This window comes from Abramis brama (genome assembly GCF_963993115.1).
Source record: "Abramis brama genome assembly, chromosome: 22".
NCBI lineage: Eukaryota > Metazoa > Chordata > Actinopteri > Cypriniformes > Leuciscidae > Abramis > Abramis brama.
The window spans coordinates 8,284,538-8,300,719 of NC_139984.1; the positions used below are offsets into that span (position 1 = coordinate 8,284,538).

The 16,182-nt window shown below is 39.0% G+C and overlaps 2 protein-coding genes across 3 annotated transcripts; both read right to left on the reverse strand.

The window, feature by feature from the left end:
* Nucleotides 1-1,192: 1,192 nt before the first annotated feature.
* On the reverse strand, nt 1,193-6,471 carry LOC311073567 (myoD family inhibitor domain-containing protein 2-like; the record flags this gene model as incomplete). Its single annotated transcript, XM_084099426.1, has 3 exons — nt 6,370-6,471; nt 6,037-6,242; nt 1,193-1,452 (listed from the first exon to the last, which is right to left on the reverse strand). The coding sequence occupies exons 2-3, from the start codon at nt 6,239-6,241 to the stop codon at nt 1,193-1,195; spliced, it is 465 nt and encodes a 154-aa protein (XP_083955552.1). The 5' UTR covers nt 6,242; nt 6,370-6,471.
* A 1,319-nt stretch (nt 6,472-7,790) lies between these two features.
* Nucleotides 7,791-15,841, reverse strand: tmem106c (transmembrane protein 106C). Of its 2 annotated transcripts, none has more exons than XM_084099218.1 (8): nt 15,734-15,841; nt 15,079-15,331; nt 14,751-14,814; nt 14,077-14,236; nt 13,680-13,820; nt 11,459-11,508; nt 11,011-11,064; nt 7,791-10,142 (listed from the first exon to the last, which is right to left on the reverse strand). In XM_084099218.1, the coding sequence occupies exons 2-8, from the start codon at nt 15,290-15,292 to the stop codon at nt 9,986-9,988; spliced, it is 840 nt and encodes a 279-aa protein (XP_083955344.1). In that variant the 5' UTR covers nt 15,293-15,331; nt 15,734-15,841; the 3' UTR covers nt 7,791-9,985. The 2 variants fall into 2 exon arrangements, with proteins under 2 accessions (XP_083955344.1, XP_083955345.1); XM_084099219.1 differs by having other exon boundaries at nt 15,079-15,356; nt 15,734-15,828.
* Nucleotides 15,842-16,182: the final 341 nt, after the last annotated feature.

Consider the following 16,182-nt stretch of genomic DNA (forward strand, 5'->3'; position numbering starts at 1 on the left):
AGGCTAGGAGACCATCTTGACCAGTTTAAACCAGATAAACACCAGCTTGGCCAGGCTAGGAGATCATCTTGACCAGCTAAAACCAGCTAAACACCAGCTTGGCCAGGCTAGGAGACCATCTCGACCAGTTTAAACCAGATAAACACCAGCTTGGCCAGGCTAGGAGATCATCTTGACCAGCTAAAACCAGCTAAACACCAACTTGATTAGGCTAGATCATCTTGACCAGCTAAAACCAGCTAAACACCAACTTGGCCAGACTGGGAGACCATCTTGACCAGCTAAAACCAGCTAAACACCAGCTTGGCCAGGCTAGGAGACCATCTTGACCAGCTAAACACCAGCTTGGCCAGGCTAGGAGCCCATCTTGACCAGCTAAAACCAGCTAAACACCAACTTGATTAGGCTAGATCATCTTGACCAGCTAAAACCAGCTAAACACCAACTTGGCCAGGCTAGGAGATCATCTTGACCAGCTAAAACCAGCTAAACACCAGCTTGGCCAGGCTAGGAGACCATCTTGACCAGCTAAACACCAGCTTGGCCAGGCTAGGAGCCCATCTTGACCAGCTAAACACCAGCTTGGCCAGGCTAGGAGCCCATCTTGACCAGCTAAAACCAGCTAAACACCAGCTTGGCCAGGCTAGGAGCCCATCTTGACCAGCTAAAACCAGCTAAACACCAGCTTGGCCAGGCTAGGAGACCATCTTGACCAGCTAAACACCAGCTTGGCCAGGCTGGGAGACCATCTTGACCAGCTAAAACCAGCTAAACACCAGCTTGGCCAGGCTGGGTTGGTACCCACACCCACCATTTTTCATGCTTTACACATGCGTCAAACATCCATGTGTGTGTGTATGTGTGTGTGTGTGTGTGTGTGTGTGTGTGTGTGTTTTTTGTAGTATATATTTTTTGTTTTGTTTATGGATGTGACACAATTTATTAAATAGTCAAAACTTTGGTCATAAATGAAATTTACTTGGCAAGGGAAAACTCGCAAATATATTCCCCATATTCTGTCAGAATGAAATGATGATCTGTTCCTGAAAATGCTGTAACATGCTTTATTTTGTGAATGCTGGCCTAAAACAAAGGGTGACTCATTTTACCCTGGTTTACCAGTGGAATCACAAACGTCCTTTGTGAAAACGAATAACTCAGAGAATAATGGAGAATCTCTGTCCTGAATCTATTAGCGGTAGCACACCTCAGATATCTCCATCGCCAGCTCGATTAACTCACTGGCCTCTTGACAGGAGTTCATGAAATTACAGTCAAACTCGATGTTACAGCCGCACCAGTCTTTTCCCTTGGACTGCTCGTCGGAGGTGCTGAAATACTTGCAGGAGGGGAAGCAGCGGATAAACGCCCGCTCACACACATCAGGCATCATGGTGAAGACGTCACAGAAGCGGCAGTAGAGGCAAGCCAGCAGGACGGTGGCGCAGTCATCTGGACAGAAGAAAATCAAGTAACCCAGGCCCACAGACACAAAATAATAGTTAGAAATATTTAGTTTATTTCTCTGAAGCTGCTTTGGCTCTGTATTGTATTCTAAAGCGCTATAAAAATAAATATCACTTGACATGTCCAAAATGCATGATGACATCATAGTACCCCAGACAGCAACTTACTGTAGGCTACGTCTACAGTAAACAGAGAAGCTCACTGAGATGATACAGACGGAAAAATAAATAATGAAGTTATCGCACAATTCTTCTGACAGGACAATTTTATTTAGCAAAATATCTCAGCATTCCCTGATGCGTCCAGGGGCCGGTTTCACAAAGATAGACTTTGACTATGGCTTAGATATAGTAGATAGTCAGACTTCAGATAGACATCTAAATCAGACCGTTGCACAAAGCACTTAAGACTCTGACTATCTTAAGTAGGACTACACTGCAATGCATTCTGGGTAAAATAAGACACTTTTCAAAACAAAAATGGCGGATCGAATAAGCGCATTCAACCGCTAAGTGCAGTTTACCCCAGCGGAAAATATGTGTTTGTTGGAGGACTATAACAGTTACAAGGACATTTTACTTGGGATATTTAGCGGAGAATGTAGTAACAAGAAGAAATGTTTAAATTATGAGCGATTTTCCCTTTTCTTTTGGCTGTTTGTAATGTAACTGATTGTTACTGCTGGTTGCCAAGGTAACAGAGTCTTAGACCTAGTATAGTAAGGTGTCTAATGTTTTTGGTCTAAATTAAGTCAGTCTTTATTTTTGTGAAACAGTCTAATTTGCATTAGCCTAGTCTATGAGCAAATTTTAGACTTGTCTAACACTATAGACCGGTCTAAAATAGCTTTGTGAAACCGGCCCCAGGTCGCAGCTGCTCTCATGTTTTGCCACGGGACAGCAAATGAGAGTACATTTTCTGTCATCTTTGCAGGTCTGTGATATGAAGAGTGTGCAAAGTAACATATTTTAGCAACTGTGTGAAAGTGAATAGCACATAACAGGCACAATACCGGTATAAACATGAACATCTATTGGTACAATATGCGTCACATGATTAAACTTGCGTAATACCTTTTTAAATACCGTTTTGACAGTCCACACTACAACGCGAAAACGGCGTTGTGTAATTTGTCCACTTTGGAGAGCGTTTTCAAAATGCTTCGTTTTCATTAATAAAAACGCTGTCTCAGTGTGGACGGAAGGCCAAAACGGAGAGAAAAAGATGCGTTTTCACACGAAAACGTATTAGTGTGGACAAGGCCATAGTGTCGGCCCAGATCCGGCCCACATCTGGTACGGGTGGAATCCACAGATGTGGCCCGGATCTGGGCCGACACTATGTTGCTGTCTGGGACAGTACGTTTCGTCATTAACAGTTGCATGAATATTTGTTAAATGTCACTTAGCTTTAATAAATATTCTCTAGCATATTCATTTTCAGTATGCTGGTATTTGTGCACATCACAGTTATCATTACCTGAACACTTCTTCTTGCATGCATTATTTATTTTTTAGACATCCATACATCAAGTTAAGTGCAGGCTGCCATATACTGTAAAACTAAGATGCTCTAAAAACACTGAAATGGGCACGAAAATCAGTCATTTCGGGATGTTAGATGGATGCTGAAATGAGAGAAGCCCAAAACATACATTTCAGCCTTTCATCAGCACATTATTCCTAATAATTATGATTATGGCCATGCTAGCCACTTTGCACAGAATCAGACTAATGCCACATGCAAAACCTTAGACAGGAGCTTTCTTCAGGTAATTATATTAAGGGCTATTTGAGCAGAAATGGAGCACATAATGCACAGCTGGCAGAAATAAGTGGTCACCCGCAGACATTAATGTAAGAGTACACATTCCCCAGGGGAGTTGGTGAAACAGAGCGACCCGAATAGAGTTTCACTACATGGGATGAACATACAATAGTGAGGGAATAATTGTTTAATATAGCTCAAAGTACAGGTTTATGGTCATGTATCTTGCATAAGGCTCTGTCACTGAGGGAGTGTTTTAGCATCTGAGTGTTGGTGTAAGTGCTCATAAAAGTGCACTTCGCTCTGCATGAGAGCTGCAAGCGCATCAAATTAACATGTTTACAAGTGTGTTTGAGACTGAGTGATGCTTATACGGGTGTTGAAACTACAGGATTTACTGACTATAGCCATGTCGTTTCTGAAACAAACTAAATAGACCAATGTTTCAGGCTTTTTAATAATATGCAAAACCATTTTTTTTTACAGTAAAACATCAATGGACCATTATTTTAAGAAACACTTTACATTTAAAATTTACAAAAACTTTAATTCGATTAAAAATACTGTAATTTTCTGAAATATTATTATTTATGTATAATTTAAAATGTTTTCTATTTTAATATAGCCTATGTTAAACTCTAATTTATTCCTGAAGATTTTTCAGCATCATTACTCCAGTCTTCAGTGTCACATGATCCTTCAGAAATCAGTCTGATTATTATATTAATATAATTATTTATTATAGTCTTGTAATAATGTCATGAGTCTTTGTTGAATAAATCCAAAATGTTTAAACAGTAATTACAGTAAGAATATTAACTCTCAGCCACTTGACTAGCTACACCTGTTCAGCTGCTCATTACCACAAATATCTAATCAGCCAATCACATGACAGCAACTCAATGCATTTAGGCATGTAGACATGATCAAGTCGATCTGCTGAAGTTCAAACTGAGCATCAGAATGAGGAAGAAAGGTGATTTAAGTGACTCTGAACGTGGCCTGGTTGTTGGTGCCAGACGGGCTGGTCTGAGTCTTTCAGAAACTGCTGATCTACATTGGTTCAGGCTGCTGGTGGAGTAATGGTGTGTGGGATTTTATCTTGGCACACTTTGAGCCTCTCAGTACTAATTGAGCATCGATTAAACACCACAGTCTACCTGAGTATTGTTGCTGATCATGTCCATCTCTTTATGACCACAGTGTATCATCTTCTGATACTTCCAGCAGGATAACACGTGTGTCACAAAGCTCAAATCATCTCAAACTGGTGTTTTGATCATGACAGTGAGTTCACTAAACTCACATGGCCTCCACAGTCACCAGATCTCAAACGAACAGCTTCGGGATGTGGAGGAACGGGAGATTCACATCATGGATGAGCAGACGACAAATCTGCAGCAACTGTGTGATGCTTTCATGATGTGGAGCAAAAACTCTGAGCAATGTTTCCAGCACAAACAAAAATACAGTTTGGAAGGCAAAAGAAGTCAAACCAGGTGTACCTAATAAAGTGGCCGGTGTAGTTTATTTATTGATATTTATAATAAACCTTCTATAAATGTGCTGAAATTATAATTGGCCATTTGTAAAACTTAATAGAAGTAACTGTTATTCATTAAAATCTTTAAAATGATTACATTTAATTTTGACCAATTTTATATGATCAATTTGTTTAAATCAATATTTTATTACATTTTCCTGATTAAGTTTTTTTTTTTTTCAATCTATTTATGTTCAATTAAACATTTCATTTTCATTGATTTACAGTATGAATTTCTCAAATTACTATTAAGTGGCACACAAGCTGTCTAGCTCATAGGGGTGTAGCGGTACACAGAAGTCACGGTTCGGTGTATACCTCGGTCTCGGGGTCACGGTTCGATATTGCATAAAATAAAATTGTTGATTTGTTACTCTAATTGACAGATTGACCAAATTCTGCGTGGAAAAATGCAACGACTGTTTTCAAACATATTGGTTTGATAATCGTGATGTGCGTAGCCTAAGCTGTCATTGTCTTTGCACGCGTGAGTTCATTAACATGCGGTGACAATGGCGGATGCACAAAGTTCAATATTACGCTTTTTCAAGAAATCACGGCAAGATGAGCGAGAACTTCCATGACACAAATCACCACAATGCCAAATGAGTTCGTCTCATTATAACAGCGGAAACTACTTAAAATACTCCATCATTTATGGTCATACAGATAATAGTAAGACAACATTCAAAACTGTAAAGGGTCTTATTTTTATTTGTGTACACTCACAATAAAAACAGAACATTGTGCTTTTGTAAAATAAAGAAAACTTTAGTTTGCCACTTTCTGCCGTCCCGGTTTCCTTTCCGTGAAGTTTGTGGAGCGTCACAAAGATTAATCTAAACTCAGCGTATCGGCTACTAGCAAGCTGCGTGACATCTGAACTCTTGCTTTGGGTTGGTGCGTAGATCGTCTCTTCTTCTGATGCTCTTTTCCGGGTTGTGGCGGTTAGCAAACAGTGTTGCATTACTGTGAGCGCCCCCTTCTGGACTGGAGTGTGGATCGCCTGTGACTGACTGTATTCATCGTCTGACTGTATGCACCGAACCGCGAAGTCTGTACCGTGACGGTTCGGGACAAATAAATGTACCGTTACACCCCTGCTAGATCACTTTCACAATTAAAGCACAGTTGTCTTACACAGGCACGGGCTACATCAGCATTAGGAAGAGTACAGTTAAAAGTTAAAGCATCCAGGACAACTTCTACATACTGGACACGCAAATAAACATGTAAACAGAGAAGCATTGACGTTGTACCTGCAGTGTCAGGCTGATAGGACTCAAAGGAGGTGAAGGTGCTGCTCTCGGCGCTGGGCTTTCCACGCGAGCAGAGCGAAGCACTGGATCCGACCCACTCGCTGTCCCCCGAGGACACCATGGACACGGGCTCCTCTACACGGTCCACATCTGTCTCTGAGATGGTGCTCAACCTTCTCACCCCGCTAACCACAGCTTCACTCATTCTGCAAACAGGATCAATGGGAATGCAATCGTAGTAGGAAACTAGAACAAATATTACGGCAGATTTAGCAAAGGAACATGCTAAAGCAAGACGTGTAGTGCATTCAGGAGCAAAAAAGCATACTCTACCTTCAGTGATTCCAGTCGCCCTGCCTCCTGATATGAGTCTACTATCCCTGAGAAAAAAACGAGCTACACACTTCAGTCTGATCTGAGCTTAACACGTGCCAGATTCAACCAATAGATTGGCTGTAATATCTTCAAATTTCAACAAAACAAGATGTGCTCCCTATATGCAGGGTATAAAGTGCAATAGGAGCAACAATGTGACTGACTTGAGTGTGAGAATGAAGATGTGAATGGAATATATTTGCAATAACCTGTACTGAATAAATTATTAAACGCCATCCACATGCAATGAGTTCCTGGATAGTTTCCAGCGTGGCTGCAGGTCCATTAGTGGTGTAATACTCTTAAAAACATTGTTTGAAAGTCTTGGTCTTGTCTCGGTCTCCACCGCATTTTGTACTTGGTCTTACTCAGGATTTTATCTCAAGACCACAAATGCAAGGATATCACTAAATTGCTGGTTCATGGTCTGATTTATTTGTTAACATCATTAATGTAAAACTTATGCTTAAAATGCAATCAATAATTATTCATTTTCTATAAATTCCTAAAGTGATTTCTTTTGTTACCAGGTTCGGAATCAATGCTGGATTGTCTAAAAAAATTCAAATTCCCAAAATTCATACAATTGCATACAAGATATGATTGCAAAAAAGTACTTGTTTATATTATGACATTTCATTAAGCAATATCACAAGCGCAAGAGAGCTTTTTTCTCGAATATGGGCACGATTGCAAATGTGATATTTAATTTATACAAACGTTCAATACACATGAAGTTAATAAAGCAACTTACATTTTTGAAAATTTTTCAACAAAAATAGTTTCAAACAAATCCATAGCAGAAGTGTCGTGCATTTCCGAGCAACACGCTTCTGTGTTTCCTCGAACAAATCGTTGAATAATGATTTCGTGAATCACTCAATTGTTTTGTCGCCACCTACTGGCAGTTTTAGTTTCATATTAAAAAGTAAGCATTTGATTTTTCCCATCACATTTCTATATTCAAAATGTTATTTTTAAAACATTAATCTCAGCATTATTTATGCAGGTGTAATTGTACCAATTCAGATGCAACTTCTGTGCCATCTCTGCAACACTTAAATGAATTTTATTGTTAGTGATTTGATGGTAACTGGACTTGTCTTGGTCTCGGTTTCGGTGGTCTTGACTACACAAGGTTCCATGAAATGGATTTAATGATCATTTCTGTTGCTGCATTATTTCAGGGATGGTTCTTCAGTTTTAATGCTTCTAAATTATATAAAAGTCGACAAAAAAATAAAGTTAACAGTTTGCAATTTGTGCAACTGAAATGAAACCGGACAGTTTTCACTGAATGTTTATGTTCAAAATCTGGCATGTGGAAATTTGAGAAAAAAAAGAAAAAAAGAATGGCTTCATACAATAATAAAAAACAATGACAAAAAAAGATTTTATTTTTCTTCCCAAATGCTATTCAAAACAAACTTTTTATTATCAGCTTATTTGTCTAATTTTAGACAATGGAAAATACAGTCAAACGTATATTTTACATAAAAAAATAGAAATAATTAATCCAAATGTGCAACTTCAGGTAAGAAACGAACACCCTTCTTAAAACATCTAAACAAGCAGTAATCTGATTCTTATGATTGTCAATGATTCATGAACGTAAACATTTTCAGAATTCGTTAGATAAAAACTTGAATGCATGAGTAAGAAAACCATTTTTTCTTATTTTTTTATAATTTTGATTTATAATCACTGAACATCGAATTTCTATAATCAGGGTTCCTGCAGGTTTCAGTTAGTCAAATTTAAGACCTTTTTAAGACATTTTAAGACCATAAAGATTGAAATTTAAGACCTACACGACACATTGCCAAAAAATATTCAAATCAAAGAATTCATTTTATTTCAATGAATTCAGTAATTGAAAAAGCATTAATTTAATTTACAGATAAAGCAATCACATTAGTAACCTTCCAGACCCAACAACGCGTGTAAGAGAAAAGAACAGAATCAGATATAATTTTTTTTATAGAAAATTGTACTTTGCATATTATAGGCATACTGTAAAAAACACATAGTTGATTTTAGTTGATCATAGTTGATCATAACTAGAGATGAAATGGCATGAACATTTCATTTAATTATTATAGTGCCAAAAATTATCACTGTTATCACAGAATCCTGTTCAAAAAGTACTAATACTACACAATGAAATCAATTCACCAAGTTTTATGTCGAAAAACAGCAATTCAATAACAAATAAAATTAGCATCAATACGCACTAACATAAACATTAAAATAATACGATTAAAAATGATATCCAGATTTTAAAAGTGTCTTGCAACATGTTATATACTAACATGTAACGTACAAGTTCAAATAAAGTTGACAAAAAAGGTTTTTATAAAAAGATAAACCTCACATATTTCAGACTTTAATTTATCTTTTTTGACTCATTCTTTTTATAAAAAATGATTTAGTGACATTTACAATACACTTTAGCTTATCTTTTATTATTAATAGTAAAATTCGGTCCGATTTTCCCGTGGCGTCTGTCGTTGCTGTGCAACTCCACAATGACAAAAAAGTTTTAGTGGCTAATGGATTTCCACCACCGAAAAACGCTTGCTGTAGCGCTGCTACAAGATTTATTTACGGAGAAGATAAAAACACCCGCAGTGTTTGGGTGCACCCCCATCCTTCATGTCTTTTTTCATGTTGCTGCGCCTGGAAAAAAAACGAGCGCGTCGTCGCTTCAATTATAAGTGCGCTTACCGCGCGCCCACATTTGAATGAACTTGAGCGCGAAAAAGACAAGATATGTGAACGGCCTCTTGGCGAGCGACTTCGATACTTTTTTGCTACTTTGTAATAACTTTATGCGGACAGCGTTTCTGGAAATGAACGAGGGTAAAATATTTTTTAAGACCTGACTAAATGAAATGTAAGACCGCGGATGAAAATCTGGCTGTTTTTAAGATGTTTTAAGGCCTTAAATTTAAAGTTCAGAATTTAAGACTTTTTAAGACCCCGCGGGAACCCTGTATAATCTCAATTTTCAAGGCTTCACAGAAGCAAAGTGACACACTTAATAGTTTTGTAACAGTCACCTCACCTTCATTATCACAGCAATCAGAACGAAACCTCTGAAGTACATATCAAATCCTTTGAGAACATGCGCACATGCTATTTTGCTGTATATATGACATATGTTCTGATTCTTTGTGACCGATTCAAGTTAATTTACACGGTTCAACAACCATCAATCAGGGAAATGACTTCAGCAGTAAACACATGACATCTTTGGCATAATCAAGCAAAGTATAACATTTTTACAGAACAAAAAGTACTTTAAAGTGCACCTCAGCATTGACAATCCCTGCAATAATTAAATCTCCCTTTTTATCAATCACTGCAAAATGATATAACACCCTTTATAGATCATTGATTTATACTACAGCAAGTGAGAAGCTCTTGAGCAGAGAGCATACGTTTCAAACCGAGGAATCAATTCAAGCAATATCTTTCATCACAGCTGCTCTGTTCAGTATCATTAAAGCACAGAACTTGGAGTCGAATGGATGAAGGCGTGCTGCCATTGAGCTTCAGCCGTCCAGTGGTTTCACCTGAGCATTTTCCCGTTCTGAGGGACGTGAGGTTTGGACCACCTCATCCCTGAGGGCTGGTGGTTGGTGGAGTTGGCGCCGCAGTCGATGTAGTGGTACGATTCCAGCGTGTTCTGGGTCGTCCGCACCATGTAGGAGGTCTTCACAGAGGTCCTGGGGTGTAGAAGAGAAGCCGTCAGGTACATTTCATGAAGAATGTACTCAAGACTAAGACTCTAATAATAATTCGTCGTTACACTACATCCTTATGCATCGCTTTCTGCCAGGACTTTTACGTGCTTTTCCTAAACCACTGAAGTGACCTCGACGTCCAGGTTAGCGGTAGCATTAGCCGTCAGGCAAGTGTTATTTAATAAACTCCTGATGTACTTACAAACTTTCCAATGCCTCGTTTTATGAGTACAGAACCTATTTGCACTACTGTAGAAGTTTGGTGCCATTCTGGGCATTATTAGTGGGGTAATTTACGAGATACATCATAGGATCCATTAGCGCCTGCAGTAAACCATCCGGCTGATATCTCTAAGCTCTAACTTTAATGATGTTCGACCAAGGGGAAAAAGGGGGGGGTTGGGGTGTTTGGCACGAGGTCATGGTGCAAAGGACCCTAGGTTGATTTTACTCCGAATCATCCCTTTAATGGATAACAGAGCACTATTTTAAGGTTTACGCATATGATCAAACGTGGACTTTAATATTTTACATATTTCAACAGCAAGGAACACTCCTTTCAGGATTTCCTTCTCGAACTCCGCCTCCAATATTGGTAAAAATCCCTGTTTTGGCTCTTGGGGCCCAAACATTTTGAGTGTTTAGGTTTTCTTTTTCTTTCACAAAGTACTACGGCTACGCCGAAGGAAACTGTTCCAAAAAGTACTGTCCGGACCTTCGCTGGGAAGGAAATATAGAGACCGGACCTCTTGGAATTTTAATTGAACCCCATTAAAAATGTAACTGCACCTCCAACGTTCAATGAAGGACAACAGCAAAAGAAGCAAAAATGTAGTGATGAGAAACTTACTGCATGAACACCACAATGTTGTGGACCTTGATGCTTGCCATGGTGCAAAAGGCACTGAGAAAACAGACACAAACAGTTCAGAAACAGAAGAGCAGACACACAGACGTCAACGTGTTCATCCTAAAGGCCCATTCACATCAAGGACAATAACTATATAAATATATAAAAATTGTTCTATATGTAAAACAATAGCAGAGTGCACTCACTCACACCACAGCTATAGGCTCAGCTTCATCCAGCTGATGAACGATAAAACCACTGACAGCCAATCAGAATCCATCCTGCTTTGAAGAGCTTGAGCATTTAAAGCCACAGACGACAAAACTGCAGCGTATGCTTATAATAAACAGGACGGTATCATGCGTTGGTTATGATGCTAATATAAGTATCTTTATAGCAATTGTTCTTGTTGTGAACAGGCCTTAAAAAGAACTGATATGATACTCACTAAACATAAGAGAGGCTTCCTCCAACCTCCACACTGACAGTGAAGTTCACCTGCATTTAAAAACAAGTTAATACTCAACAATCTGTCACACTAAAGTCCAGACGTTAAAGACTTTTATAACGTTACAAAAGATTTCTATCCCAAATAAATGCTGTTCTATTGAACTTTCTATTCATCAAAGTATCCTGAAATAAACGCATCACGGTTTCCACAAAAATATTAAGCAGGACAACAATCTTTTAACATTGATCATAATCATGTTTCTTGAGCATCAAATCAGCATATTAGACTGATTTCTGGAGGATCATGTGACACTGTAGACTGGAGGAATGATGCTGATCACAGGAATAAATTACGTTTTACAATATGTTCAAATAGTAAACAGTTTAATATTTCACAATATTAGGGTACAACGGGGTAAAGGCACACCTTAAGAAAAATTTCACTTCTCCCATAGTGTAAAATATATATGTTTGTATTGAACATTGATGGAGCAACAGATTTTGTGCGAAAATAAATCATAAAATTTGTTAATTTTGTTTAAAAATTATATAAATGTATGAGGTGGATGAATGTTTACCCCACAGACACACGGGGTAAAACAAAACCAGCACTGGGCAAAAAGCACACGTTATAGACACAAATACTTTAGCTAAAATCGTGTTTTTAATAATGTCTAAGTTAATACGTATTTTCCGCACTATAAGGCGCACCGGATTATAAGGCGCACCTTCAATGAATGGCCTATTTTAGAACTGTTTTCATATATAGGGCGCACCGGATTATAAGGCGCATAGAATAGAAGATACTGCAGTCAAACTTTTGACTGGGTTTGCATTATGCAGTGGTCACCAACCTTTTCAAGCCTAAGATCACATCCAAAGTCCAAATGTAAACCAAGATCTACCACTTGCAAAAAATTATGAAAAAACAAGTGGCTGAGCTGTAAAACAAGGGCAAAAACAAGGGCAGATTCGGCTCAAAGTCGTGCATCTTCGGATGCGGAGGCCCGCGCGCGGCAAAAATGACGTCATTGTCACAGCGCGCGCGCCTCCGCATCCGAAGATGCACGAATTTGAGCCGAATCTGCCCGAGCAGACGGATATTAGTACATTTCATCACACCGGCACCCAGTTTGCGCGTCTAAATCAGTTGTATGGTCTGGTGTTCAGTCTAAAACAAAACAGTTGCGTCAAGTATAAATGCCTCGTCTGTTTGGGGAGGTGCGCGCGCAGTCAGCGGAGGCTCGCGCTCCAGTGCCAGGCGAAAGTATAAACAAAGTTTAAGTCAGCGGTTGTTTTACAGACTTTAATATAAGGCGCCAGATCCATATATAAGGCGCTCCGGATTATAAGGCGCACTGTCGTTTTTTGAAAGGCTTCTACAGCTTTTAAGTGCGCCTTATAGTGCGGAAAATACGGTAGTTCAAAACAACCACTTTAGCAAAGTTTGTACATTAACAAAATTATTTTAAAAAGTAAAGATTCTGAAAGCACTGAAGGATAGCCCATAATAATTTAAAATAGATTTACAATAGTAACATTGACTGATATTCTATTATATGACATGATTAGTCACATTTTAAATATGATGGTTTCATTATAAATATGGTGATTACCTCTAAGGTGGACACCCAGTATATGATATATGATATTTACCATCTGAATCTAACCATGTCATGTCAACAAATGGAAAAGTCAGCCAGATATTTATCATCATGTTAATTACTGTGCCTTCCTTTAACCCCAAACACCATACTTTTACATAATCTTCCGTTATTGAAAAACTATTGCTTTAATTAGCTTGAACAAAACTGAAAATCATTAAGACGACATTTGTCTCAAATATATTCAATAATTTAGCGATCTTCATTTGCTACTACATTTTAAAAAATCAAATATTAGATTAAATTAGCACAGAATCAACTTTGCGCTGCGGTCCGCGATCACGTCAAAGATCAGCCAAAAATCCACGTGCATCTTGAAAAACAGATGTTTTAGAACGTGCTGCGGCAAGTTGAGCAATCTAGCGGTTTAGAGGAAACTAAAACCAAAGGCGCCTCTTCACCTTTAGCCTCGTTTTACCCTGCTGTTTTTACTGGATCTTGGACCAAATAAATGCAACCTTGGTTATCATAAGAGACTTTCAAACATGAAAAATCGTACCGACCCCGAACTTGTGAACGGTAGTGACCGTTATAAATGAAGCCGGCTCATCATACCTGTCTCTGGCTGAGAGGCTGAATGTGGATGACATTGTCCAGCGTTTGAGATCCAATGACTGTCTTCATGTAGAGCACCTGACAGCTCACACTGTCCACCCACACCGTGAAGAAGTTAGAGTTGGTGAAGTTCAGGGAGCTCTGTTTAAATCAGATACAGAAACATCACACACGGTACAGACAGTTTTCACAAGTTTGAAGTTTCTTTAAATCAGTTTTCTGATTGGAAGCATTGGAGATGCATTGTGAACACGGATTGTATCCAGTATATTACAAGAGTCTTTATTCTGAAAGATTATAAATACTATTTTCTGAACAGGGACACTTTGATAAAAAATTTTTTTACATTCAATATAATTGAACCCATTGTAAAACTCATCTAAGGACATTGAATCACCATCATGTTGATGTGCACTTTGCTGTTGTTACGGTCAAATTGGACCGTCACAGAGCGAATGCCATCGTCATGGACCAGCACAGGACGTGGAAACAGGAAGAACGCCACCAGAACGGACACCAGCAGACACAAAATCACTGACAGCACCACATACGACTTCCTGACAGGAGAACAATTGCACAATCATCAGTCCGTTTCAGTCTGTTAAAGGGAGTTCACCCAACAATGAACATTCGTTTACAAATCATTTACGACTGACCTTCTTCAGATAAACACAAATGAATGGGTGCCACTCGTTTGACGCTTGAAAACCCACACACACAAAGCTATTGTGTTCTGATGACAGACTTCGGCTCAGGCATTTCAGAACCACCAAACCAACATTTGAGATGCTGTGCGATGTGATTGGTCCACAGGTTAGTCCAGATATCCAATCACATTCACTTTTGAGGCAAAGTCATGTACGTTTTTTTTTGTTGCGCATGGAGGGATTTGTTCTGTAAATGTGTTTCCGTCGCTGATTATGCGCATGTCTTTTTAGCAATTGAGCATATACTTTAAAATAAGCATTCTTTTTATTAAGATACATATTACTTTGTGGCTCATACAGGCAAATATCAAATATGAATGTCCAGGCATTTTCCATAGAGAACGTGCTGTGTGTGATAACTTACGTCCAGCGTGGCTTTAACCTTTGATCGCTGTAGGGGATCAGGGCAACTAACTCATTCACCTGCCCTGAAAGAAAAGCCTCGACTCAATCAGACGGTCAGATAACATGAAGAATCCTACCAAAGTTCACACAGTCATCTCTAAAACCTCATGACCTCAATCAATAACTTAAATGTGCAGATCCTTTCAGTTTTTGGGAACAAATTGTTCAACTGTCCTGAAATTAAAGTCACAGTGTGGCTCTAATATATGGATCATTCCTCCTGGTTATCAAGCTGAAATATGACCCGGACATGTTTTCGCAAGATTCTCCCTATAACACGTCCATACCTGACGGGATGCGTCCGGACCCCTGGCAGGTGGGGCAGGTGATGCTGTCTCGGCCTGTGAACTCCACATAGGGGAACTGGGCGATGTCCTCCTGTCTGTCCAGCCCGTCCAGAGAGTCATCCCCACCCATCAGATCCCCCATGTGGCCCTCGGCCCTGCTGTGACCCGGGACAGACAGGAGCGAGCGCCCGTACCGGCACACAGATGCACCCATGAGAAGAAATCCACACGAGCTCCAGCCTGATACAACGGACTGTACACAGATGATCAGTCAGTAACTGTGTGTACACACACACACACACACACAAACATATACATAATACATACACATACATATATATATATAAATATATATCTATATGTGTGTGTGTGTGTGTATACATATATATATATATATGTATATATACACACACACACACACACACACACACACATATACACATACACATACACATATACCAGTTTGTCAGTTTAAACCCAGTCTATTATATATCCAGCTGACTGTAACAACTTAACTCAACTGTATACGTTAACAAACTACCGGCATGTATTAGGAAACTGTAGTTGCAATCAGTTTACGTTTGGAAACTTATATTTTGATTACTTTGGTGTGATTTCAAGGTAAACGTGATGAGAGTGAAAAGGCCCATCTTACCGCTGAAATGTACAGACGCACAGAAGTCAGTCAGTGTTTTCACTCCTCTACTGCGTAGGGTTGATTCCGCTGTTTGTGTTTGTTTCTCACTCTCTGCTCTGCAGTCACTGAGATCTCTGTAGACTCTCCTGCCATCTGTCGATCTGGAGATCAACTGCTGCAATTAAGAAATCATTTACTCAGCGCGGTATTTTCGCAAAATAAGCGCCCAGGCCTTAAACAAACTATGATGAGTAGCGTCGCTAAAGGTAGCAAAGCTATTAATTTAACTACATTAGCGTAACTGAGTTCAATCTGCTGTGTGAAAGAGCTGTGTGAGAGAGTGAAACATTTGAGTAGGCCTTCATGTTGTTAGGATTTTTTTATTTGTTTATATATATATATATATATTATATTTGTATTCACAATTAAAGGCAGGGTATGTGATTTATTCCATTTCAATTTTGTAT

Coding starts and splice junctions, on each gene's coding strand:
- tmem106c (XM_084099218.1), bottom strand. CDS start 15,292: ATGGGTGCATCTGTGTGCCGGTACGGGCGCTCGCTCCTGTCTGTCCCG. Junction 14,237..14,750: donor AGGTTAAAGCCACGCTGGAC/GTAAGTTATCAC, acceptor TTCTCCTGTCAG/GAAGTCGTATGTGGTGCTGT. Junction 10,143..11,010: donor AACATTGTGGTGTTCATGCA/GTAAGTTTCTCA, acceptor TCTACACCCCAG/GACCTCTGTGAAGACCTCCT.